The sequence below is a fragment of the Symphalangus syndactylus genome, chromosome 13 (assembly GCF_028878055.3).
Source record: "Symphalangus syndactylus isolate Jambi chromosome 13, NHGRI_mSymSyn1-v2.1_pri, whole genome shotgun sequence".
Classification (NCBI taxonomy): Eukaryota; Metazoa; Chordata; class Mammalia; order Primates; family Hylobatidae; genus Symphalangus; species Symphalangus syndactylus.
Genome location: NC_072435.2, coordinates 113,436,397 through 113,464,381, shown reverse-complemented (window position 1 = coordinate 113,464,381; position 27,985 = coordinate 113,436,397). Strand labels below are relative to the sequence as shown.

The 27,985-nt window shown below is 43.5% G+C and overlaps 1 protein-coding gene across 2 annotated transcripts in view; it reads left to right on the top strand.

Annotated features, from left to right (window-relative positions):
• KSR2 (kinase suppressor of ras 2) overlaps window positions 1–27,985 on the top strand; it is a 526,538-nt gene that overhangs the window by 205,556 nt on the left and 292,997 nt on the right. For both annotated transcript variants that reach the window (XM_055235579.2, XM_055235580.2), the window contains exon 4: window positions 11,487–12,000. In XM_055235579.2, coding sequence (XP_055091554.1) covers window positions 11,487–12,000 — 514 coding nt within the window. The remainder of the gene's footprint in view (window positions 1–11,486; window positions 12,001–27,985) is intronic.

Sequence of the window (27,985 nt, the reverse complement as noted above, 5' to 3'; positions counted from 1 at the left end):
TTAGAAAGTTTATTTTGCCAAGGCTGAAGATGCACGCCCATGACACAGCCTCAGGAGGTCCTGATGACATGTGCCCAAGGTGGTCAGAGCACAGTTTGCTTTTATACATTTTAGGGAGACATGAAACGTCAATCAATATATGTAAGATGTGCATTGGTTCCATTCAGAAAGGCGGGTCAACTCAAGCAGGGAGGGGGCTTCCAGGTCACAGGTAGGTGAGAGACAAGCGATTGCATTCTTTTGCGTTTCTGATTAGCCTTTCCAAGGGAGGCAGTCAGATATGCATTTATCTCAGTGAGCAGAGAGATGACTTTGAGGAGAATGGGAGGCAGGTTTGTCCTAAGCAGTTCTCGGCTTGACTTTTCCCTTTAGCTTAGTGACTTTGGGGCTTCCAAGATTTATTTTCCTTTCACAATGTTGTATAAATGTTCATGTATAAAGGGGGTAAAAGCATCTATTTCACAGGATGCCACGGAGGATTGAATACATGCATAAAGTGCTTTATAGCATTACTTGTTGATAACTGTCTTTTTTTTTTTTTTTTGAGATGGAGTCTTGCTCTGTCTCCCGGACTGGGGTGCAGTGGTGCGATCTTGGCTCACTGCAAGCTCCGCCTCCCAGGTTCACGCCATTCTCCTGCCTCAGCCTCCCGAGTAGCTGGGACTATAGGCGCCTGCCACCATGCCCAGCTATTTATTTATTTATTTATTTGTATTTTTGGTAGAGACGGGGTTTCACCGTGTTAGCCAGGATGGTCTCGATCTCCTGACCTCATGATCTGCCCGCCTCGGCCTCCCAAATGCTGGGATTACAGGCGTGAGTCACCGCGCCCAACCGATAACTGTCAATAACATCTACTTTACAGGGCAGGTGAGATCAGCACCAGTTCGGCTGCACTCCACATGCAGGCTTTTATGTGGCAATCCCCCAGTCAGTGTCCAGCAAATGCATGAGTTATCTAGGGCTTTTGTAAAAAAAAGCCACCGCAAACTAGATGGCTTAAATCAGCAGAAACATACTTTCCCACAGTTCTAGGGGCTTGAAAGTCTGAAATTGGGTGTTGGCAGGGCCACACTGCCTCCAAAGGCTCTGGGGGAGAATCGGTTCCTTGCCTGTCCCGCGGCTTCAGCGGGTGGCTGGCCATCCTTGGTGCTCCTTGGTTTGTAGCTGCATCACTCTAGCCCCTGCCTCTGTCTTCACATGACATTCTCCTCTGTGTCTTCTCCTCGTCTTATAAGGACACAAACCATTGGACTTAGGATGCATCCCGATCCAGTATTAACTCATCTTAACTTGATTGTATCTGCAAAGATCCTATATGCAAATAAGGTACTGGAGGCTGCAGTTCAACCCAAAATAAAGGCTCAGTGGCCTCTGATACCCTGAACTTTCTTTCTGTCAGAGTTAGCACCTGCCAAGACCAGGAATAAGGACTGGATGATTCTTTTTTTTGAGATGGAGTTTCACTCTTGTCACCCAGGCTGGAGTGCAATGACACAATCTTAGCTCACTGCAACCTCACCTTGCCAGGTTAAAGCGATTCTCCTGCCTCAGCCTCCTGAGTAGCTGGGATTACAGGCGTGTGCCACCACACCTGGCTAATTTTTTTATTTTTAGTAGAGATGGGGTTTTACCATGTTGGCCAGGCTGATCTTGAACTCCTGACCTCAGGTGATCCACCCGCCTCAGCATCCCAAAGTGCTAGGATTACAGGTGTGAGCCACTGCGCCTGGCAGGACTGGATGATTCTTGAGTGCGGGCTCTGTGTCAGGCTCAAAATGAAAAGCACTGTATGCATTTATTTAATCCTCAGTGGCGTTCTGTGAAACAGATGGTTTTACACTCTTTGTACATGTACATTTATACAACATTGACTGTGTGCTAGGGAATGAAGCTAAATGCTCTGTTTGCATGGTTTTATTTAATCTTCAGAGCAATCCCGGGGGAAAGCTCTGTTGTTATCCCCAGTCTACAGATGAAGAAACGGAGTCACAGTGAGGAATTTTAGGGACAAATTCATGTCTAAGTGTTGGCGTTGACTTAGGAGAATTAACTCTTGTTCTTTCAGTTCAGAAAGCAAGTCTTCCATATGCAGAGGTATCTTCCTTTCTGGGGGAGTTAGTCAGTGAGTGACAGGCTCATGATCCCCCCTCTTCCAGACCTGCATTACCAGCATGTAATTCAGGGTCATGGGATGTTTACTCTGGAGATTCAGAGATCAGATGGGAGAGGAACAGTAGGTGAATGTGATGAAATCATCATGTCTTTGTAGAAAAAAAAAAAACCCACTAAGATGAGATTTTAGGATTTCATGATCAATCTTTTCAGGCTAGAAAAATAACTTCTTCCTGGGGAGTGATCCCGGGGTTCCTGGGAGAAGGAGAAGTTGAGGTTCAGCTGCATCCCAGGATCTGCTCTTGGGTTACCTGCAGGAAACTCAGACTCAGCCTGTCTGACCCTGAGCTTGCCACCTCCTCTGTGCCCAATTTCCTTCTCCTGCATTTCCTATCACTGTGATCAATGCCACCAGCCACTGTGTGACCCAGGCTAGCAACTGGGACATCAGCCTGGACTTAGTGTCCTGGTTATGGGTCAGGTGAAGACCCAAACCCCACATGTCCTTCTTGGATAAGGCTCTGGGGCCTCGAGCAAGCCACTTGACCTCTCTGTGCCTCAGTTTCCTCATCTGTAAGATAGAGTAAATTCCACCCACTGTGTTGGATGGTTCCGTGGGTCTATAACTTTTTATGTGTAAATTCCATAAATGTTGGCTATTTTTCCTTTTTTCTCTTCTAATATACAGTCACTCCACCTCTCTCTATCTCCACTGCCACAACTATCCCAGGTCCATGTCATCTCCCATCCAGATGCTTCCAGGAGCCTCAGGCTGGGCTCCTGCTGCTGCCTGGGCCCTGTCCAATCCTTTCTCCACACCATGGTCAGAGACATGTTTCCATAATGCTCAGCTTCCCTACACACAGGAGACCTGTTGAGCCGCAAGGATGGATGCCCACACAGCCTGTGCACCAGGGTTTCTGGGACAGCTTTAATCATACATGGACAGGAGTGGCAGGTATATAGTCCCCTCTCACCATTGTCCTTTGCACCCTGGGCCAGCACACTGGGCTCCAGGAGGACTCCATGCATCCCATCCATTGGGCTGTGTGGCTTTTAAGCCATATGATCAAAGAAACACCAGCCCCTCCCCCGTATGATCAGGAGCTGGCATTCGGCAGCAACGTTGTGGGCAGATGCTTGGCCTCCAGCTCCAATCCACTTGTCTGCATTTGCCCATTGGGAGAGCCAGCCCTTCCTTGGCATGAGCAGGAGTTTGGGGCCCAAGCCTCAAGGATATAGCAATATCTGCCCCTACAGAAAGTTAGCTTCCATCCCATTATCATTTATGATTAGGGGAGTTTCAGCTCCTCTCCTGGCATGACCACGGAACTAGGGTCTCAGCCTTGAAGCAGCTGTGTGATGTGGTGGACCAGAGCTTCCACCACACCCATTACCAAGTTTGATTGCCACAAGCCCTCAGCTGCAGCAGGTCTCCAGGAGCTCTGGAGGAGACCACCTCCCTCTCTGGGAGGCCAGTGGCAAGGGGATCAGTCACACTGGCCCTTAGTTCTCAGCGTCCCCTTCCGCCTAGAAGAGCAAATCCCTGGGAAGTCCTCCCGTCACTTCTTCTCCAGCCTGGTTCAAATATTTTTTTTTTTTTTTTGAGACCGGAGTCTCGCTCTGTCGCCCAGGCTGGAGTGCAGTGGCACGATCTCGGCTCACTGCAAGCTTCGCCTCCTGGGTTCACGCCATTCTCCTGCCTCAGCCTCCCGAGTAGCTGGGACTACACGCGTGGGTCACCACACCTGGCTAATTTTAGTATTTTTAGTAGAGATGGGGATTCGCCATGTTGAACTTCCGGCCTGAAGTGATCCGCCCACCTTGGCTTGCCGAAGTGCTGGGGTTACATTGTGAAGCACTGCGCCCAGCCTCTTCAACTAGCCTTCGCAATCATCTTCCCCAGAGGTTCATTTCCTTTTTGTGCACCTGTTTGTCTCTCTCTCTCTCTCTTTTTTTTTTTTTTTGAGACAGGAGTCTCGCTCTGTCGCCCAGGCTGGAGTGCAGTGGCATGATCTCGGCTCACTGCAACCTCCGCCTCCCGGGTTCACGTCATTCTCCTGCCTCAGCCTCCAGCTCAGCCTCCCGAGTAGCTGGGACTACAGGCGCCCGCCACCATGCCCGGCTAATTTTTTTTTTTTTGTATTTTTAGTAGAAACGGGGTTTCACCATGTTAGCCAGGATGGTCTCGATCTGCTGACCTCGTGATCCACCCGTCTCGGCCCCCCAAAGTGCTGGGATTACAGGCGTGAGCCACCGCGCCCGGCCGAATTTTTTCCTCTCTCAAAATAACTCCAGCTTGGCTGGGCGCGGTGGCTCATGCCTGTAATTCCAGCACTTTGGGAGGTTGAGGCTGGTGAATCACTTGAGGCCACTGTAGTCCCAGCTACTCAGGAGGCTGAGGCAGGAGAATCGCTTGAACCCCAGGAGGTGGAGGTTGCAGGGAGCTGAGATCGTTGTCACTGCACTCCAACTTGGGCGACAGAGCAAGACTCTGTCTCCTCACCTCCTCACCCCAGAAAAATAACTCTAGCCATACTGAACGACTGGCAGTTCTTCAAACTCCCATGTCCCTCGTCTCCTGGCCCTTGACCCTGCTGTTCTCTCTGTCACCATCCTTCTGCTATCACCCATCTTGCTGCCACCTTTCCTAGGAACTCTTGTTCACCTTCAAGTTCTGGGCTTAGGTGCCAGCTCCTCCAGACTGCCTTCTCCTACCCACCCCCACCTCCTGGCCAGTGGGGTTCCTCTCTTCTGTGCCCCGCATGCTCTTGCACTTTTTCTAACTTAAGATTCCGTGTTTGGTATTGTGAGTACTTATTGATTCATTTTATGTAGGGGAAATTCACATAACATAAAATTAATCATTTCCAAGTAAACCAGGATGTGACATTTAGTTCATTCACAAGATTGTGCAACCACCACCTCTATTTAGTTCCAAACCTATTTCCTCACCCCCTCAAAAACCCATGCCTATTAATAGTCACTCCCCATTCCCCACCAGCCCCAGCTCCTGGCAACCACGAATCTGCTCTCTTTCCCTATAGATTTGCCTCTTTGGGATTTTTCATATAAATGGAATCATATGATATATGACCCTTTGTGTCTGACTTCTTTTACTTAGCATAGTGTTTTTCAAGGTTGATCCACATGAATCAGTACTTCTTTTTATGGGTGAATAATATTCCATTATATGGACATACCACATTTTGTTTATCCATTCCTTAGTTGATGGACACTTGGGTTGTTTCCACTTTTTGGCGATTGTGAATAGTGCTGCTGTGAGCATTTGTCTACAAGTATTTGAGTCCTTGCTTTCAATTATTTGGGGTCTGTACCTAGGATGGAACTGCAGTGAGAGTTTTTTGATTATTGATCATTTTCACTAGACTGGGAGCATCTTGAGGACAGGGGCTGGCATAGTGAATGCCTGGGGACAAAGGGGATGAGTCACAAGGCACCCAGAATAGATGTTTTCACCCATCTTCAATCATCTGCCATTTGTTGGCATTGACATGATGGCTCAGGCTCTGTCTGATGGTTTGATTGCTTTATCTTATTAATTCAGTCCTCACTTCACTCTGATATCTGCTCAAATGTCCACTGTCACCTCCTCATCCTTTTGCGATTAAAATAGCCCCCAACACTTTTTTTTTGTTTCTGTACCCTGCTTTCTTTCCCTCTAGAAGACTTACTATCACTACATATATGATAAATTTGTTCATCTACTTGTTTCATCTGTTTCCCTACTAAGAATGTGAGCTCTGCAAAAACAGGTTTTTTGAGTGTGTGTGTGTTTTATTTATTGTTCTATTCTGGTGTCCACAACAGTGCCTGGTACATAAAGGGTGTTAAAATATTTGTGAAATAAATACACTTAATTCTCACTGCACCCTCCAACAAAGCCATAATTATTCCCATTTTATGAGCCCCCAAACTGAAGCTCAGGGAGGTTAAGTAATTTGCCCAAGGTCACAGAGCTGGTCAGTGGTTTAACCAGAATTCTGTTGGGTTCGTCTGGTTCCCAATCCCATATTCTTTCCATTTCATTCAGGATGGACAACAGCTTGTAATGATAATGCTAAAAGCACTACTTTGTGGCTTCATGGTCTAGTATTTGATTAAGACAGCTTAGAAAATAGATTGACTTTCTTAAACAGGATTTACTTAGGCTAACTTGACAATGAGCTTGTATTCCCTCAGCAAATACATCAATCCAGAGCTTACTGTGCAATGGAGAAACTTGTCTTAACTTGATTCTCTGTTCTGTTCCTGGCTCTTAGAGCTATTTAGCTTCAGCTAAATGTCACTTCCTCACTGTACAAAGGGTGAGAATAGTAAAGCTGTCAGAACCACTACACACTCTTTAAATAGCAGATATTGATGTATTACCACAGTGTTGAGAATTACAATGCCAGTAGCTAGCATTTATGGTGTACCTATTGTGTGCTGGGAGCTGTGCTGAGCACATTGCTTGTATTTGTGCACTTGGTCCTCATAGTAGTCCCTGAGTTTTATTAGGTTTTATTATTGTTTATTAGTCCCTGAGTTTTATTAGGTTTGATTATTGTCCCATTGCACAGGTGACAAAGCTAAGACTCAGAGAGGTTAGATTAGTGCCCAAGGTCACACAGCCATAAGTGGCGGGGAGTCAGATTTGGAGCCCAAGTCATCTGACTCCAGCGTTGACTCTCTTACTCACTGGGCTAATGGGTATGTGTCAATATTTGAGAGTAGATAGTGTAATGATGGTGACTTTGGTAGAGTGTTCTTCTGGCAAGCCTGGGAGCAGGCTCGTTTTGAGAAATGAGCCTTTGTTTCAGTATCTTTTCCCGTTTGAATGATCTATGATGGCAAATGGAGGCCCCAGTTCTCTTTCACAGACAGCCTCATGCCCTGCTTGTTGAGTTGGCCGAAGTTTTGGGTTTGAATCTGGCTGCCAGTTACCATCTCTCTTGTGACCTTAGGCACATCTTTATCTCTTTGCATCAGTTTCCTTACCTACAAAATGGAAATCAAAATGACCCTTTGCACACAGAATTACAAAAATTAAGTTAGATGTAAAACAGTCCCAATATAACAAGTGAAGAAAACAGACAATGAACCATTAAATATGGTCTTATGGATTTTTTTTTCCAAAAAAAAAAAAAAAATTCCACCCCAAACCATCTGGAAGGCTCTACCATCAGATATTGATAGGGATGATGGCTAGGCTGTAGAACAGCATTGCCTTTTTTTCTTATCTCAATTTTCTAATTTTTCTGTACTGAATATATAATAACAAAATGAGTTGTTTTAATTAAAAATGGGACAGTGAGTCAGTGTTCATGAAAGCACTTTGGAAACCATCAAATGTGATATAAATTAGCTCTTCTTATGGTCGTTATAGTAATTATTATGGTTATTGCTAGTCAGCTAGGAATTTCTTTCCGCCCCAAATCTCCTTCCTCGGCCCATCATGGAAGTGCCCACGTGGTTACCTTCCTCTGGGTTCTGGTGGGTCTTCCTTCATTGACACCTGGCTGACTTTTCTCCATCTTTGCTGCCACCACCCAAACCAGAGCCAGCATCATCTCTTGCAACTCCCTGAGATACCCCTTAATTGGGCTCTAGTTTTCCCTGCAGCAGCCTGAGTGATATTTGAGAAATGAACATTCAATCCATGCCTCCCCTGCCTCAAAACTCCCAATGGCTTCCTGTTGGACTTGGTATAAAAGCCAATCTGCACCTTAGCCCACAGACCTGGCAGTCTGTTCTCAACTGTCCCTTCAGCCTCTCCTTGAGCGTCACCCCATTGTCATCACACGGTTGTGAACACCACCTTCATGCAGGCACCCAGGAAAGAGACCTAGGAAAGTGACTGCCCTAACTTAGATGGTTTTGAAGCCTGTACATTTGGTATTGTTGGATCTTTATGCATTTAGAGCTCTTAGCATGGAGGATGCAGAAAGGCTTTACATAGTTGCATGAGAATCTGTATCTTTAGACCAAATTTGTAATTGCACTGTCAATATGGCAAATGAATGAAAAATGTTAATACACCATTAGATTTTTTTTTTTTTTGAGTCAGAGTTTCACTCTTGTTGCCCAGGCTGGAGTGCAATGGTGTGATCTCAGCTCACTGCAACCTCTGCCTCCTGGGTTCAAGCGATTCTGACTGCCTCAGCCTCCCGAGTAGCTGGGATTGCAGGCGCATGCCACCACGCCTAGCTAAATTTTTGGATTTTTAGTAGAGATGGAGTTTCATCATGTTGGTCAGGCTGGTCTCGAACTCCTGACCTCAGGTGATCCACCTGCCTCGGCATCCCAAAGTGCTGAGATTACAGGTGTGAGCCACCACACCCGGCCTACCGTTGGATTTTTAAGTTTCTCTGTCTCTCTCTCTCTCTCTTTTTAATTGAGTTTATACCAAAGATGAAAACCTCAATTCGAATTCATAACAGTGGAGATTTAAAAAAGTGTCTTGTCTTTCAAACAAGCTATTGGAAGACTTAAAAAAAAAAAAACAAAAGCCCTTCCTACTTCTAGGCCTTAGCCCTTGTTGTTTCCCAGCCTGGTGTGCTCTGTCCTTAGTGCTCAGTGTGACCATCCCCTTCCTGTCCTTCACATGCCAGCAGGAATGTCACTTCCTTAGGAGGCCTTCCCTGATCACCCTACTAAAGTAGGCCCCCCGTATTCTTGTATTTTATTTTTAATTTCTTAACAGAAATTTTTGATTGAGATAATTGTAGATTCACATGCAGGTGTAAGAAATAATACAGACATTCCTTGTACATTTTTCTTTCCAATGGTACATTTTGTAAAACTATAGTACTACTATAGTGTACAATACAGTATCACAGAATATTGATATGGTTACAATCCACCATCTTGTTCAGATTTCCCCAGCTTTATTTTCACTTGTGTGTGTGTGTGGTGCCTGTGCCTGTGTGTGTATTTAGTTCTATGTATTTTTCTTTTTAAGGAAGGGTCTCACTCTGTCATCCAGCCTGGAGTGCAATGGCATGAACATGGCTAACTGCAGCCTCAACCTCCTGAGGCTCAAGCAATCCTCACACCTCAGCCTCCCAAGTAGCTGAGACTACAGAGTGCACCACCATGCCTGGCTAATTTTTTTACTTTCTGTACAGACAAGGTTTTACTATGTCACCCAAGCTGGTCTTGAACTCCTGGGCTCAAGTGATCCTCCTGCTCTGGCCTCCCAAAGTGCTGGGATTACAGGCAAGAGCCACCACCATGGGCCTAGTTCTTTTTTTTTTTTAATTATTATACTTTAAGTTCTAGGGTACATGTGCACAACGTGCAGGTTTGACACATAGGTATACATGTGCCATGTTGGTTTGCTGCACCCATCAACTCATCATTTACATTAGGTATTTCTCCGAATGCTATCCCTCCCCCAGCCCTCCACTCCCACAACAGGCCCCTATGTGTGATATCCCCCGCCCTGTGTCCAAATGATCTCATTGTTCAATTCCCACCTATTAGTGAGAACATGTGGTGTTTGGTTTTCTGTCCTTGTGATAGTTTGCTGAGAATAATGGTTTCCAGCTTCATCCATGTCCCTGCAAAGGACATGAACTCATCCTTTTTTATGGCTGCATAGTATTCCATGGTGTATATGTGCACAATGGGCTTAATTCTATGTAATCTGGTCACCTGTGTAGGTTTGTATATCTACCACAGTTAAGATGCTGGAGAGTTCTAGCACTCCAGGGTTCCCTTGTATTGCTGTGCTATCCCCATATCCATTTTTCTCCTACCCCCTTTTCTGCCATCCCTAACCCCTGGCAACCATCAATCTATCCTCTGTTTCAAAAATGTTGTCATTTCAAAAATACTATATAAATGGAGTCATATAGTATGTAACCTTTGGGGATTGGTATTTTTTACTCAGCCTAATTCTCTGGAGATTCGCCCAGGTTTTTGTGTGACTTGGCACTTGATGCCTTCTCCTGGCTGAGCTGTGTAGCACATGGTTTGTATGTAGCACTGTCTGGTTAACCATTCTATTGCCCATATTCTGTTTTTTTTTTGAGAGTGAGCCTGTAGCCCAGGCTGGAGTGTAGTGACGCAATCTTGGTTCACTGTAATCTCTGCCTCCTGGGTTGAAGCAATTCTCCTGTCTCAGCCTCCCCAGTAGCTGGGATTACAGGCGCATGCCACTATGCCTGGCTAATTTTTTGCATTTTTAGTGAAGATGGAGTTTCACCATGTTGGCCAGGCTGGTCTCGAACTCCTAACCTCAAGTGATCTGCCCACCTCGGCCTCCCAATTGCTGGAACTACAGGTGTGAGCCTCCGTGCCCAGCTGCCCATATTCTTTTTATCATGTCATTCTGTTTATTTCCCTCCCAGCACCAATAACCATGTGAAATCCTTCAGTGAGCATGTTTTCTTGTCTATTATGACTGCTTTGGCAGAACGTAAGTCCAGGGGATCAGGGTCTCGTCTGTGTTGCTTTTGTGTCTTTTCCAAGCAAAGGGCATAGTTAGCACTCACAGGATGTTGACTGGACAAATGCATGAATGAGAACATGGCGACATAGATCTGGAAGAAGTATGCGGTGGCCGAGGAAGTGGTCAGGGAGGGATTAAGGATGAACTTGACTTCCTTGGAATTTGTGTATCTCACGTGAGGGTTAGGTATTAAAATTTCCGTGTAAGGGAAAAGTTATCCTTTAAAGTACTTTAAATCACTTTGAAACTGCCGGAACTGGGAACTTGGGAAGCTCAAAAGGTGAGAATTAACTTCTTCCCTTTTCTGAGCATTTGGGCTGTGGGGTCTTCCCAGCTATGGGGCAGTGGAAGACAAGGCTGTTGAATGGGGAATAGGGTAACAGGGTCAACAAAGGGATTTTATTCTCTTTTTGGAGGGGCCAAGTAGAGGTGGTTGGCTTTATGTAAATGTACTTATGATGTAATGTGGGTATGATGTAACATGCATTTGATAGAATGTCTGTAAGAGGTAATGGGCACATGAAATAGCATGCATATGATGTAATGTGCATATAATGTGACATGCATATGATGTAATGTGCATATGATATGTCCATATAATATGCATACAACATAACAGATATATAGTGTAGCATGCATATGATGTAATGTGCATATGATATAACATGCATACAATGTAACAGGTATATAGTGTAACATGCATATGATGTAATGGGCACATGATGTAATGGGCATAAGATATAATTTGCATATGAGATAACATGCATACGATGTAACAGGTATATAGTGTAACATGCATATGATGTAATGGGCACGTGGTGTAATGTGTGTATGATGTAATGGTGTGTATGGTGTAACTCACCTGGCTTTCTCATGGCTTACCCATTCTCTCTGCTCTTCTGTCCCAACTCAGGAGGCAACCTTTCCAAACAAGACTGGACCATCCAGTGGCCCACCACAGAGACGGGGAAGGAGAACAATCCCGTGTGCCCCCCGGAGCCCACCCCGTGGATCCGCACCCATCTCTCCCAGAGCCCCAGGGTCCCGTCCAAGTGCGTCCAGCACTATTGTCACACTAGCCCCACTCCCGGGGCCCCTGTGTACACCCACGTGGACAGGCTTACCGTGGACCCCTACCCGGGCTTGTGCCCGCCCCCACCGCTGGAGTCGGGCCACCGTTCCCTGCCCCCATCGCCCCGGCAGCGGCACGCGGTCCGCACTCCGCCGCGCACCCCCAACATCGTCACCACCGTGACCCCGCCGGGCACGCCGCCCATGAGGAAGAAGAACAAGCTGAAGCCCCCGGGGACCCCACCGCCCTCCTCCCGAAAACTGATACACTTGATCCCGGGATTCACCGCGCTGCATCGGAGCAAATCCCACGAGTTCCAGCTGGGGCACCGCGTGGACGAGGCCCACACGCCCAAGTGAGTGTGCTCGGTGGGTGCCCTGGGGCGGTCGAGCCCCGACCTGCGAGGGGCTGCCCCGTGGTCCCAGGAGCTGCCCAGGTCGGGGAAGCCGGGAACAGACTTGCGTTCCAGACTCTGGTTGAATGAAAAATGGCTTTTCACAGAGGGTGCTGAGCAAATGAATAGAACAGAATTTCCCAGAATTGGCCGTTTAAAAAATGCGATTAATATCCTATGGCCTAGGGGCTAAATCTGATACCCGGCTTGATTTTGTAAATAAAAGGTGTTGGAACACGCCCATGATCATTCCTTTATGTGTTGCCTATGGCTGCTTTTGTGTGACAATGCAGAGTGAGAACGGCCCACAAAGCTGAAAATATTTACCATCTGGCTTTTTACTGAAAACGTTTGCCAACCCCTGCAGAGTCTAGCCTAGTGCCGCTCCTAGAAGTAGGATACGAGGCATATATTAACCTTCAACTTTCTAGTAGTCACATTAAAAAGAATGAAAAGGAACAAATGATATTAATGCTCATAATACATCATTCAACCCAATATATCAAAATTATAATATTTTAACAAAGAATCAATGTAAAATATCATTACTGGATATTTTGCATTTTTTAAAATACAAAGTCTTTGAAATTGAATGTGTATTTTATATCCACGGCTCATCTCAGTTGAAGGTGGTAGGAAGCAGGACACATTGGGGAAATTGACAGAGGACCCCTTTGGGGGAGAGAGCAGGTGTGTGATGTTGGGTGAGACTCGAGGATTAGGCAGGTTGCTGTGCTATTCACAGTAGCCAAAAAGTAGAAACAACCTGTGTCCATCGGTAGACAAATGAGTAAACACAATGTGGTCTATCCATACAATGCAATATTATTCAGGCTTAAAAAGGAAGAAACTTCTTTTTTTTGAGACGGAGTCTGGCTCTGTTGCCCAGGCTGGAGCAGTGGTGGGATGTCAGCTCATTGCAACCTCTGCCTCCCAGGTTCAAGTGATTCTTCTGCCTCAGCCTCCCAAGTAGCTGGGACTACAGGCCTGCGCCACCACGCCTGGCTAATTTTTTGTATTTTTAGTAGAGACAGGGTTTCACCATGTTGGCCAGGCTGGTCTCGAATTTCTGACCTCAAATGATCTGCCCGCCTTGGCCTCCCAAAGTGCTGGGATTACAGGCATGAGCCACCATGCCCGACCTGGGAGGAACTTCTGATATATGCTACAACATGGGTGAACCTTGAAGACAGCATGCTAAGAGTAAAATATGCCAGACACATAACAACAAATACTGTATAATTCCACCAATATGAGATACCTAGAGTAGACAATTTATAGAGACAGAAAGTAGAACAGTGGATGCCTGGGCTGAGGGGAGGGAGAATGGGGAGTTATTATTTATTGGATATAGACTTTGCATTTGGGATGATGAAAACATTCTGGAGATGGATGGTGGTGATGGTTGTTCAACAATGCAAATGTAATTAGTATCACTGAACTGTACACTTCAAAATGGTTAAGATGGTAAATTTTATATTATGTATATTTTATCACCATTAAAAAAAGGCAGGATTCTGTAAGCGAAGGGTTGGCACACTTTTTCTGTACAGAGGCAGATAGTAAATAGTTTAGGCTTTGCAGACCATTCAGTCTCTGTTGCAGTTACTCAACTCTATCATGTAGCACAAAACCAGCACAGACAATAGGTAAACAAATGGGCATGGCAGTGTTCCAATAAAACTTTATTTATAAAAACAGGTACCTGGCCCAATCTGGCCCATGAACTATGATTTACCAAGCCCTGTCTGAAGCTGTAGTGTAGAGAGTGATCTCTTTTCTGAAGCATTGGGAATGCCCTACAGTGATTGACGTGGAACATGTGATTTTACAACAGTCATATTTAAGTTGCTGTGTGAAATCTAGCTCGAAGACGTAGAATGCATGTTTGAGACCTCTGAGGGTGAAGCAGAGGATAGATGCTTTCTTGATTGGAGTTGTATTTGATTTGCATGGTTTTGTGAGAGCCACAGAGATTGGGACCTGCTGAAACCTCAAGGTGAAGACATGGGGTAGAGTTCCAGGAAGGCTGGGAGTACAGGTTGCTGAGGTGGAAGGTGGAAGAGGCATTTGGGGTTTGCTTGCTATGGTGGCCCCACACTTTGTGCTTCTCCCTGTCCCTTTCCCAGGGTGCACCACCTAGTAAGGCGAAACTTGATCAGAAAGCCGACTCTCCAGACACATCATCTTTTAATCTGCAAGATGGAGGCCAAGTGAGAGAGGCTGCCCTTTGGTTTTTAAATGCGATCCTTTCCCTAGACCCCTGAAGGATTTATTCTGCCTGGATAGGGTTGAATGGCCCACTTCTTCAAGGTCTTCCAAACTGACTTGGCCACCTTTAGTGCTTTTTGGAATTTGTATATCAGGACTCAGGTGGCGTTAAGCTTTGCCCTTCAGGTTTCTTCTGGCTGAGTTAGCAAGCTCATCACTTCCTCAAGGCTGGTAGTTCCCTGGCCCACCTTAGGGGATGCTGTGGTTCATGGCAAGGAAGCAGTAGAGGAGAGGAAGAGAGTGGTCAGTTTGGTGATGTGGAAAATGCCGTGGGACCACTTAGCCTGGGACCATGCCTCCAGGTTCACAGGGATATCAGGGCAACAGGCCTGGGGGTGTTAAAAAAACGAAGATAGAAACAACAGCAACCTGAATAATGTTGGCAGCGGGGGTCATGGGTAGAGGTGAATTCTGATCAGGATTTATAAAGGAGGCATTAGTTGAGGTGAGTCCCAATTATTAGACTGATAACAACAGTCATCATTTACCTGGGTCTAAACTAGTCCTGATTCTGCCAGAAAGTAGCCTTTTGACCTTGGATTTAACCTCTCTGAATCTTAGCTTTCTCAGCTGTGGACCCAAGAGGTTAGAATACATTTATGTTTTTAAATTTGTGGTCATGACCCATTTGTGGTTGATAGCATTATTTTAGTGGCTTGTGACCAGCATTAAAAAATGAAATAGACTAGCCTAGACTAGAGTATATTGGAACACGTTGCATATGGTAAGCATTTTAGTGTTGTTTTGTAAAACTTGTTTTCAGTAAGTACGGGCATACTTCAGAGATATTGTGAGTTTGGTTCCAGACCACCACAATAAAGATCCTAAAGTGAATGACACAAATTTTGGGTTTCCCAGTACATACAATAGTTATGTTTTATACCATACTGTAGTCTATTAAGTGTATGATGGCATTATGTCTTAAAAAACAATGTACATACATTAATTTAGAAATACTTTAATGCTGAAAAACACTAATGATCATCTGAGCCTTCAGTGAGCCATACTCTTTGCTGGTGGAAGGTCTTGCTTCAATGTTGATGGCTGCCGACTGATCAAGGTGATGGTTGCTGAAAGTTGGGTTGACTGTGACAATTTCTTAAAATACGACAATGCAGTTTTCTACATAGATAGACTCTTCCTTTCACAAAAAAGTTCTCTGTAGCATGTGATGCCGTTTGATAGCCTAGGAGAACTTCTTTCAAAATTAGAGTCAATCCTCTCAAACCCTGCCACTGCTTTGTCAACTAAGTTTATGTAATATTCAAAAATGTTTCTTGTCAATTCAACAATGTTCAAGGCATCTTTACCTGGAGTAGATTCCATCTCAAGAAACCACTTTCCTTGCTTATCCATAAGAAGCAATTCCTTGTCTATTTAAGTTTTATCATGAGATTGCAGCAATTCAGTTATATCTTCAGGCTTCACTTTTAATTCTAGTTCTTTTGCTGTTTCTACCACGTCTGCAGTTACTTCCTCCATTGAAACCTTGAACCCCTCAAAGTCATCCATGAGGGTTGGAATCAACTTCTTCCAAACTCCTGTTAATGTTGATATTTTGACCTCCTTCCATGAATCATGAATGTTCTTAATGGAATCCAAAATGGTGAATCCTTTCCAGAAGATTTTTTTTTTTTTTTTTTGAGGTGGAGTCTCACTCTGTCACCCAGGCTGGAGTACAATAGAGCAATCTTGGCTCACTGCAACCTTCACCTCCTGGGTTCTAGCAATTTTCCTGCCTCAACCCCCTGAGTAGCTGGGATTACAGATGCCCACCACCATGCCTGGCTAATTTTTGCATTTTTAGGAGAGATGGAGTTTCACCATGTTGGCCAGATTGGTCTTAAATTCCTGACCTCAGGTGATCCACCCACCTCGGCCTCCCAAAGTGTTGGGATTACAGGCATGAGCCACTGCACCCGGCCTCCAGAAGGTTTTTATTTTACTTTTCCCAGATCCATCAGAGGAATCACTATCTATGGCAGCTATAGCCTTATAAAATGTATTTCTTAAATAATAAGACTTGAAAGATAAAATTACTCCTTAATCCATGGGCCGCAGAATGGATGTATTAGCAGGGATGAAAATCACATAATCTGTACATCTTCATCAGAGGTTTTGGGTGAGCAGGTGCATTGTCGATGAGCAATAATATTTTGAAAGGAATCTTGTTTTTTCTAAACAGTAGGTCTCAACAGTGGGCTTAAAATATTCAGCAAACCATGCTGTGAACAAAAGTGCTATCATCCAGGCTTTGTTGTTCCATTTATAAAGTACAGGCACAGTAGATTTGGCATAATTCTTAAGAGCCCTAGAATTTTTGGCATGATAAATGAGCATTGGCTTCAGCTTAAAAGTCACCAGCTGCGGTAGTCCCTAACAAGAGAGTCAGCCTATTCTTTGAAGCTTTGAAGCCAGGCATTGACTTCATCTCTCTAGCTCTGAAAGTCCTAGATGGCATCCTTGAATATAAGACTGTTTCATTTACATTGAAAATCTGTCATTTAGTGTAACCATTTTCATCAATGATCGTAGCTAGATCTAGATAACTTGCTGCAGCTTCTCCATCAGCATTTGCTGCTTCACTGTAGTTTTATGTTATGGAGACAACTTTTTTCCACAAACCTTATAAGCCAACCTCTACTGGTGTCCAAATTTTCTTCTGCAGCTTCCTCACCTCTCTCAGCCTTCATAGAATTGAAGAGAGTTAGGGCCCTGCTCTGGATTAGGCTTTGACTTAAGGGAATGTTGTGTCTGGCTTGATCTTCTGTCCAGACCACTAAAACTTTCTCCATATCAGCAATAAGGCTGTTTTACTTTCCTATCATTCATTGCTCATGGAAATAGCACTTTTAGTTTCCTTAAGAAAAAGAACTTTTCCTTTGCCTTCACAACTTGACCATTTGGCATAAGAAGCCTAGCTTTCAGTTCATTTCGGCTTTTGACGTATCTTCCTCACTAAGCATAATCATTTTTAGCATATGATTTAGAGTGATAGATGTACAGCTCTTCCTTTCACTGGAACACTTAGAGGATATTGTTGGGTTATTAATCAGGTTAGTTTCAATATTGTTGTGTCTCAGAAAATAGGGAGGCCCAGGAAAAGGAGACAGAGATGGGGAATAGCCTGTTAGTGGAGCAGTCGGAACACATACAACATTGATCGATTTATTTCACTGTCATATGGGCACGGTTTGTGGCACCCCAAAACAATTACCATAGTGACGTGGAAGATCACTGATCACAGATAACCATAACAGATATAATAATAATGAAAAAGTTGGAAATATTGCTAGAATGACCAAAATGTGACACAGAGACATGAAGTGAGCTTGTGCTGTTGGAAATGTGGCAGCGAGAGGCTTGTTCAATGCAGGGTTACCACAAACCTTCAATTTGTAAAAAAAAATTGTGATGTCTGCAAAGTGCAGTGGAGTGAAGTGCAATACAACAAGATATGCCTGTATGTCCTTTTCTTTTTCCCGCTGGAGTCTCTTCCTACTCTAAACAGCTTTGATTCTAGAATAAACCCCATCAGGGAGTAGGTGAGAAGGTTTGAGAAGCCTTTGCCCTCTCTTCTGTGAAATGTAGCCAGAGATAGTTCCAGAGCTATTCAGTGCATTCTGGTTCCAGTTATCTCTCTTTCATGTCTAGTTTCTTCTCTCCTTCACCCCCATAGTCCTGCTGGGAACCATCTCTGTGGCTAACTAGTATTCAGTCTGCTTTTATTTCCTCTGAATGGAATGAATCTGAGTTTCAACAGTCACAAGTCTTTGTGAACAGGTTCCAAAGCTTTTAAAACTGTTGCTTCCTGTGATTTTTCAAGCATACAATACCAAAGGAGGTCTGGAGTTGGAGGAAGGCTAGGAAGGTTATTTTTATTTTTATTTTTTGAGATAGAGTCTTGCTCTGTTGCCTAGGCTGGAGTGCAATGGCGCGATCTCAGCTCACTGCAACCTCCGCCTCCCAAGTTCAAGTGATTCTCCTGCCTCAGCCTCCCAAGTAGCTGGGATTACAGGCACCTGCCACCACACTAAGCTAATTATTTTTTCTTTTTTTTATTAATTTTTTTTTGCACACAAAACAATAAACATTTTCTAAAAGTACATACAAACAAAAAGATGCATATCAAACATATTAGGAAGGTTGCACATGGGAAGATGGGGAATAGAAATGGGGGGTGGGAATTAAAGAAAATAAACGAGAGAAGGACTTTGTATGGATCAATGATAATAACTCAATCCTCTATTTGACAAAGAAGAAGGAGAAGGAAGAGGAAGAAAAAGAAGGTGGGATAAAGGATCAGAAAGGGAGGAAAATAGAAAAAATTAGAGAATGACTCCAGGGTAGACCTGTTTTGTCGTCGCTGGGTTGGTTGGTTGGTTTGTCTGTTGTATTTTTCATATGTTTCGCCATGTTGGCCAGGCTGGTCTCGAACTCCTAGCCTCAAGTGATCAACCCGCCTCGGCCTCCCAGAGTATGGGGACTACAGGTGTGAGCCACTACGTCCAGCCCCCACATTGCTTCTGGCCTCTGTGGTAGACCTCCCAGACGGGGTGGCCGGGCAGAGGCACTCCCCACATCCCAGATGGGGCGGCCAGGCAGAGGTGCTCCTCACTTCCCAGACGGGGCAGCCGGGCAGAGACGCTCCTCACTTCCTAGACGGGGCGGCCGGGCAGAGGCGTTCCTCACATCCCAGACAATGGGTGGCCGGGCAAAGGTGCTCCTCACATCCCAGACGGGGCGGCCTGGCAGAGGCGCTCCTCACTTCCCAGACAGGGCGGCCCGGCAGAGGCGCTCCTCACTTCCCAGACGAATTTTTTTTTTTTTGAGATGGAGTCTCACTCTGTTGCCCAGGCTGGAGTGCAGTGGCACAATTTCAGCTCACTGCAACCTCTGCCTCCTGGGTACAAGCAATTCTCCTGCCTCAGCCTCCTGAGTAGCTAGGATTACAGGTGCGTGCCATGACACCTGGCTAATTTTTGTATTTTTAGTAGAGATGGGATTTCACCATGTTGATCAGGCTGGTCTTGAACTCCCGACCTCAGGTGATCCACCCGCCTCAGCCTCCCAAAGTGCTGGGATTACAGATGTGAGCCACCATGCCCAGCTGAGGAAGGCTATTTTTTAGGCCCTTTATCCTTGGTGCTCTCAGGCACACCCGTGATGGGGTTTATCAGATGATCTGTTTGGGTTTTCTTCCTGTCCCCAGTAGTATCTCACGTGCTTTTTCAGAATGAGCATGACAAGAAAACAAGAATATATTAGCCATAGTATGTCTGTCATCTCCACTGGGAGATTTGTTATCTACGTGTGTTGGAATATGTTAGAATTGCTATGATTAGTCTAATCAAAGCCGTTTCCCCTGTTTTGTGTTCATTCTCAAAGAACCGTTTATTTTCTTCTTTTCCTTTCTTTTTATTTTTGCATTTAAGTATGTGGTTTTATTCCTCTGGCATTCCTAAAACACACACACACACACACACACACACGCTCTATACTTTCCCTGGTAAAAGTAATGATTGATTATTGTGGAAGTTGAAACAACTTTGGAAATGTGATGAAGAGAGTGGGAAGTATGTGCTGATGTTCTTGTTTTCTTTCTTCTTTTTTTTTAACTTTCATTTTAAGGTCATGGGTACAAGTGCAGGTTTGTTACATAGGTAAACTTGTGTCATGGGGGTTTTGTTGTACAGATTATTTCATCACCCAGGTGCCTAGTACCCATTAGTTATTTTTCCTGATCCTCTCCCTCCTCCCACCGTCTACCCTGCGGAAGGCCCCAGTGTATGTTGTTCCCCTCTGTGTCCATGTGTTCTCACCATTTAGGTCCCACTTAAAAGTGAGAACATGCGGTATTTGGTTTTCTGTTCCTGTATTAGTTTGCCAAGGATAATGGCTTCCAGCTCCATCCCTGTTCCTGCAAAGGACATGATCTTGTTCTATTTTATGGCTGTGTAGTATTCCACAGTGTATATACACCACATATATTTATATACATAGATATACATAGAGCACGAATTCTCAATGGGGCTGAAATCACCTCTGAGGGGACAAAGATTGGTTATTGGGGGAAGATAGGAAAAATCTTGGATTTTTACAATAGTTTGTGCCTCTCCTTCACAAGGAGCCACCGTACATAAACAGAGATACACCATATCTGTGCTTATGAAAATTTCACTGGAGGTTGGGGATGGAGATTAGGAACCACAAAATCTGAAAAGGTTCCCAAAGGAGCCATAATAGAAAACAGGTTGAGAAACACTGACATAGATTATGGATTTAATCCTATAAATGCAGTTAGCCATAGGCATGGGGAGTTATCAAGAATCTCTCTGACATTCTTATTAGCCTTTGTTTTCCCTCTGGCTTTGTGGCCATACTTCGAAGGGTAAACAGGCACTGATTCCTTATAGTGAGCTGTTCAGAAAATTAAGAGGGAATGATCTCAGGGATTCTGGTTACCTTGATCTTCATCCCAAGAATCCCACACCCACAGCCACATTGTTGGGGGAAGAAAGATCCTAACAATTCTATGTGTGCGATGATTTGTATGTCTTCAGAGTTTCTCATTTGTCTGCCCATGATACAAATGGCTTGTTCCTTCTTTTCAGAAGATCTGAAAGGGTAAACTGCATTTCTGTAAACTGAATTACATTTTAAATGTGCAGGAGAAGCTCAGTATTAAAAAGGAATTCTATCACATATATATTTTTTCAAATCCTTGTTAAAGGTGATTTTTCCATTATAATTGTAATTACAGAAGTAATTTGCAGATATATCTTTATTCTGAAAATACAAGCAAAATAAAATGTAAGCAATAGATGGTAAAATTCTCCATTTCCCTTGTCATGGAGAACTACTATAACTGCTATTAATACTTTGATATAAATCCTTGTGTGCATTATTCATGTTTGTAGGTATATATGAAATAGATCTAGTTCCCTTTCTTCATTATTGGAACCACACTATATGCTTTTATTAATGTGACTTGCCTTTATTAGTCCTGCACAAATACAGATATTCCATTTATGACCTTTTCACAATTTACTTCTTTGGAAATTCTTCTGTTTTCCCCAAAGCACATCTAGAACATTCCTTGGTACGTGTCTCTGTGTTCAGACCTGTGTAGTTTGTGAGTGAACACATTTCACCTCCACCCTTATGGAGCAGTATGTCAAAAACTTCAGCTGTCCTGTGAGCAGAGAGAACCAGGCTGGATAGGAGCCACAGAACACGTGTTTATTATACCTTCACTCAAATCCCATTCTCTCTGTTCCAACTAATTCATATTTCGTGCATGGCCTCGGCTATATCATTTGTTGTTTGCATGGAAACAGGCTTTGCCTAACAGATTCATTATGTAAATAAGATTTCAGGAGGTATATTTTTGTCTGTTTTAGAAAACTAGGTATAAGCACTTAAACTCACTATCTCACACCTACAAATCATTGTGCTAATTATTACAAGGATCTCTAATATATTTATAAGGGCAAGAGAGGAATGACTAGTCTGTGGGTAATAGTGTATTCATTAAAATAGGAAGACTTCTGCCATACTCATTTGGTAATTCCTTTTAGGCTAACTAAGCATTCAGACATGCTCAGCACCATACTGACTTAAGAGGATGCAGGCAGCATTGGGCATCTCTTCTGTGGGTCCTCAGGGGCCATTCTTTTTTGCCCCCTACCTCCAAGTGGCAGTTCGGTACAAAGTGATGAGACCCACATTAAGCAGGTGTGGGAACTATCCTGTCTTACGGGACAATAGCTGTTGTAACAACTCTATCTTCATGGCTGCCAGGGTGTCTGCAGGGGACATGCCCTGTTACAACAGTCATGCTACTTAAGGACTCCCAAAGCTGTAGATTCCTCATTAGCTATTTCAGATTCATTCCATGAGCTCCCAGTCCAGATGCAGTCTACCAACAAGGGGCACTTTGATGAGCACTGTGGCCCTCTAGCACAGTGACGTTTCCTCTTTATCAGGTGTTCAGCAGATCAGAGCTGGAAAGTTAACCCAGGGTTAAATTCTCATGCAGAAGAGGAAAAGATTGTGTTAATCCTTTACATAGAGTGTATTAGTCCGTTCTCACGCTGCTAATGAAGACATACCCGAGACTGGGTAATTTATAAAGGAAAGAGGTTGAATGGACTCACAGTTTAGCATGACTGGGGAAGCCTCAGGAAACTTACAGTCATGGCAGAGGGGGAAGCAAACACATCCTTCTTCACATGGCGGCAGCAAGGAGAAGTGCAGAGCGAAGGTACATGGCGGCAGCAAGGAGAAGTGCAGAGCGAAGGTGGGGAAAAGCCCCTTATAAAACCATTTGCTCCCATGAGAACTCACTCACTATCATGAAAACAGGATGGGGGAGACTGCCCCCATGATTCAATTATCTGCACCTGGTCTGTCCCATGACACGTGAGGATTATGAGAACTATAATTCAAGATGAGATATGAGTGGGGACACAGCCAAACTGTATCACACAGCTTCACATGTACTCTTCTGTTCATTGCAGCACTATTCACAATACTAAAGACACGAAATCAACCTAGGTCCCCATCCATGGTGGATTGGATAAAGAAAATGTGGTACATATATGCCATGGAATACTATACAGCCATAAAAAAACAAAATTATGTCCCTTGCAGCAACATGGATGCAACTGGCAGCCATTATCCTAAGCAAATTAACACAGGAACATAAAACCAAATACCACATATTCTCACTTATAAGTGGGAGCTACACATTGTGTACACATGCACATAAAGATAGCAACAGTGGACACTGGGGATAACTAGATAGGGGAGAGAAGGGAGAGGGACAAAGGCTGAAAACCAAACTATTGGGTACTCTGCTCATTAACTGAATGATGGGTCAATCATACCCTGAACCTTATCATCACTCAATATACCCATGTAACAAACCTGCACATGTACCTCCTGAACCTAAAATGAAAGTTGAAATTATACAAAATTGAAATTAAAATTAAAAAATAAAAATCTTATAATGTAGACTTTTCACCAATTCATGTTGAATGTCTTATTTTGAATTGATGAGATCTTTCACAAGGTATTTTATAATTTATGTTAATAGTATTGTATATATATATATACATATTCTATAACATAATTATTTCTAGTAAAATTTATGCTCCTGAGAAATTTTTGTTAAGTATTATTATTACTCTGCATAAGAAAGCTCTTTTTTTTGTTTTGTTTTTTGAGACAGAGTCTCACTCTGTCACCCAGGCTGGAGTGCAGTGGTGCGATCTTGGCTCACTGCAACCTCTGCCTCTTGGGTTCAAGCGATTCTCCTGCCTCAGTCTCCTGAATAGCTGGGATTACAGGTGCATGCCACCATGTCTGGCTAATTTTTTTCTATTTTTAGTAGAGACGGGGTTTCACCGTGTTGGCCAGGCTGGTCTCGAACTCCTGACTTCAGGTGATCCACCTGCCTCGGCCTCCCAGGGTGCTAGGATTACAGGCATCAGCCATCACGCCCATCCAGAAAGTTCTATTTGAGCCCCCAGATCCCCATTGAGCATTGATCTGGTACCCCCTATCCTGGATTCCAGGCCCTCTTCCCTAGCTGTGGAGCAAGAATAGGTCCTTATCCTCTTAAAGACCCTGCCCCAGCCTCCATTAAGACCATGCCACAACCCCCTAGCTGCTGAATCTTTCAGGCCTGTGATGAGAGATTCAGTCCAGTGAGGCTCATTTAAAATATGTTTGGCTTTCTAAATATCAAATGGACTGTCTTTTGGTGTTTGCCCCAGAGGCTTATACAGACAGCACTAATGAATCATCTATAGTCACATTCCTATTGAAACAGCAGCTCTGAAGTTCCACAATGGAAAATTAGCTCCAGAATGTGCTTCTTGATGAATTTTTGTGGTGAAGTGTTCTGTGGATCGGGTAACAGAGTATTTAGTTTGCAGTCCCTTATTATTTACAGGAAACAAACTGACGATATTATGCTGGTGAGACTTTTTCCTACGGTATGTCGAGTGCTTTGACTTACCTGGGGCCTGCCTTCCTCTCTTGTTTCTTTTCAAGGAGTTGAGAGTTTCCTAGGAGGTGTTTTAGAAGGAGCCCAAGGTGAATCCCACCTTGGCTGCTAATTAGCCTTGTGACTGCAAATACGTCACTTAGGAATTGATGCTCCAGCAGTGTGGAGGCTGTGTCTGCCCACTTCTCAGAGCTGATGAGGTCTCCTTCTACTCCCTAGCCCTACTCAGGATGTCACCTGCAGCTGTGGTGGGCAGTTTCTGTACACACCGAGGGCTTCCCATGTCAAGTACCTGTGTCTCGGTCTGGGAGGTTTTGTTTGTTTGTTTGTTTTTTTGCCAGTGGAGCATGTTCAATCTGAGTGCAGGGCCGGCTGGAAATGTCAGGGGCTTGGTGTTGTCCTTGGGAACAACCTTCAGTTGCTGAAGGACAAGAGCTAGTGCATAAATATGCCCTCAGAGGGCCCATTCTGCTATGTGTTCTATACCCCTCCTGAAGGCTTCCCAGAGGGACAGCCCCAGTTGTCCCCAGAGGCATTCCCCATAACACCCTTTATGGGCTATGTTTTCTCCCCTGCCTCACCTCTCCATCTCCTCATCCTGCTGCTAGGATCACCTCTCAAATATACTACATGGACCCCAAACCTTGCTTTAGGGTCTGCTTTTGGGGGAACCCAAATTAAGACAGGGATAAAGGTCATCATAAGTGTAATTGCATTAAGCTCTTACACAGCTATGTGGACACATTTTCACTAACACAAAAGTTTTCTTGATTGATTTGTTATTAGAATATAAATGATAGCTGTCACTTATGGAAGGCTTATCGTATGCTGATACTTTGCATCGTTTATTTTATTTGTATTTTTACTATTTTTATTTTAATTGACAAATAATTGTACATACTTATGGAGTACAGTGTAATGTTTTTATGTATGTATACATTGTGGAATTATTCAAGTCAAGCTAACTAACATATCTATCATCTTACATACTTATCTTTTTTTGTGATGAGAGTGTTTCAAATTTACTCTCAGCAGTTTTGAAATATGTGGTATATTATTATTAACTAAAGTCACTATGCTGTGCAATAGATCTGAAAAACTTATTCCTCCTATCTAACTGAAACTTGGTACCCTTTAACCAATATCTCCCCATTCCACTGCCTCCTTCCTGCCAGGTCCTGGTAACCACCATTCTACTCTCTACTTTTATGAGTTTGACTTTTCAAAGTGAGATTATGCAGTATTTGTCTTTCTGAGCCTGGTTTGTTTCACTTAGCATAGTACCTTCCAGGTTCACCCATGGTGTCACAGATAACAGGGCTTCCTCTTTCTTTAAGGCTGAATAGTACTCCAGTGTGCATGTATATACCACATTTTCTTTATCCATTCATCCACTGGTGGACTCTTAGGTTGATTCAATGTCTCAGCTATTGTGAATAATGCTGCAATAAATATGGTAGTGCAGATATCTCTTTGACATACTGATTTCAATTGCTTTGGATACATATGCAGTAGTGGGATTTCTGAATCTTATGGTAGTTCTATTTTTAGTATTTTGTGGAACCTCCACACTGTTTTCCATAATGGCTGTACTAATTTACATTCCCACCAACAGTGTACAAGGGTTCCTTTTCCCCACATCCTCTCTATGACTTGGTAATTTTGTCTTTTTGATAAAAGCCATTCTTGACAGGTATGAAGTGAGATCTCACTGTGGTTTTAGTTTGCAATTTCTCGACGATTAGTGATGTTGAATATTTTTTCATAAATCTATCGGTCATTTGCATGTTTTCTTTTGAGAAATGTCTATTCAGGTTCTTTGCCTATTTTAAATTAATTAATTATTTTATTTTATTTTACTTTATTTAAGTTCCGGGATACATGTGGAGAATGTGCAGAATGTGCAGGTTTGTTACACAGGTATACATGTGCCATGGTGGTTTGCTGCACCTATCAACCCGGACTCTAGGTTTTAAGCCCCACATGCGTTACGTATTGGTCCTAATGCTCTCCCTCCTCCTGTCCCCAACCCCCCAACAGGCCCCGGTGTGTGTTGTTCCCCACCCTGTGTCCATGTGTTCTCATTGTTCAACTCCCACTTATGAGTGAGAACATGTGGTGGTTTGGTTTTCTGTTCCTGTGTTAGTTTGCTGAGAATGATGGCTTCCAGCTTCATCCATGTCCCTGCAAAGGACATGATCTCATTCTTCTTTATAGCTGCATAATATTCCATGGTATATATGTGCCACATTTTCTATATCCAGTCTATCATTGATGGGCATTTGGGTTGGTTCCAGGTCTTTGCTATTGTGAATAGTGCTGCAGTAAACATACATGTGCATGTGTGTTTATAGTAGAATGATGTATAATCCTTTGGGTATATACCCAGTAATGAGATTGCTGAGTCAAATGGTATTTCTGGTTCTGGATCCTTGAGAAATCACCATACTGTCTTCCACAATGGTTGAACTAATTTACACTCCCACCAACAGTGTAAAAGCGTTCCTATTTCTCCACAGCCTCACCAGCATGTATTGTTTCCTGACTTTTTAATAATCACCATTCTGACTGACATGAGATGGTATCTCATTGTGGTTTTGATGTGCATTTCTCTGATGATCAGTGATGATGAGCTTTTTTTAAATATGTTTTTTGGCTGCATAAATGTCTTCTTTTGAGAAGTGTCTGTTCATATCCTTTGCCTACTTTTTGATGGGGTTGTTTTTTTTCTTGTAAATTTGTTTAAGTTGCTTGTAAATTCTGGATATTAGACCTTTGTCAGATGGGTAGGTTGCAAAAATTTTCTCCCATTCTGTAGCTTGCCTGTTCACTCTGATGCTAGCTTCTTTTGCTGTGCAGAAGCTCTTTAGTTTAATTAGACTCCATTTGTCAAATTTGACTTTTATTGCAATTGCATTTGGTGCTTTAGTCCTGAAGTCCTTGCCCTTGCCTATGTCCTGAATGGTATTGCCTAAGTTTTCTTCTAGGGTTTTTATGGTTTTGGGTTTTACATTTAAGTCTTTAATCCATCTTGAGTTAATTTTTTATACAGTGTAAGGAAGGGGTACAGTTTCTGTTTTCTGCATATGGCTAGCCAGTTTTCCTAGTACCATTTATTAAATAGGGAATCTTTTCCCTATTGCTTGTTTTTGTCAGGTTTGTCGAAGATCAGATGGTTATAGATGTGTGGTATTATTTCTGAGGTCTCTGTTCTGTTTCATTTGTCTATATGTCTGTTTTGGTACCAGTACCATGCTGTTTTGGTTACTGTAGCCTTGTAGTATAGTTTGAAGTCAGGTAGCGTGATGCCTCCAGCTTAGTTCTTTTTGCTTAGGATTGTCTTGGCTGTAAGGGCTCTTTTTTGGTTCCATATGAAATTTAAAGTAGTTTTTTCTAATTCTGAGAAGAAAGTCAATGGTAGCTTGATGGGAATAGCATTGAATCTATAAATTACTTTGGGCAGTAAAGTCATGTTCATGATATTGATTCTTCCTGTCCATGAACATGGAATGTTTTTCCATTTGCTTGTGTCGTCTCTTATTTCCTTGAGCAGTGGTTTGTAGTTCTCCTTGAAGAGGTCCTTCACATCCCTTGTAAGTTGTATTCCTAGGTATTTTATTCTCTTTATAGCAGTTGTGAATGGGAGTTCATTCATTATTT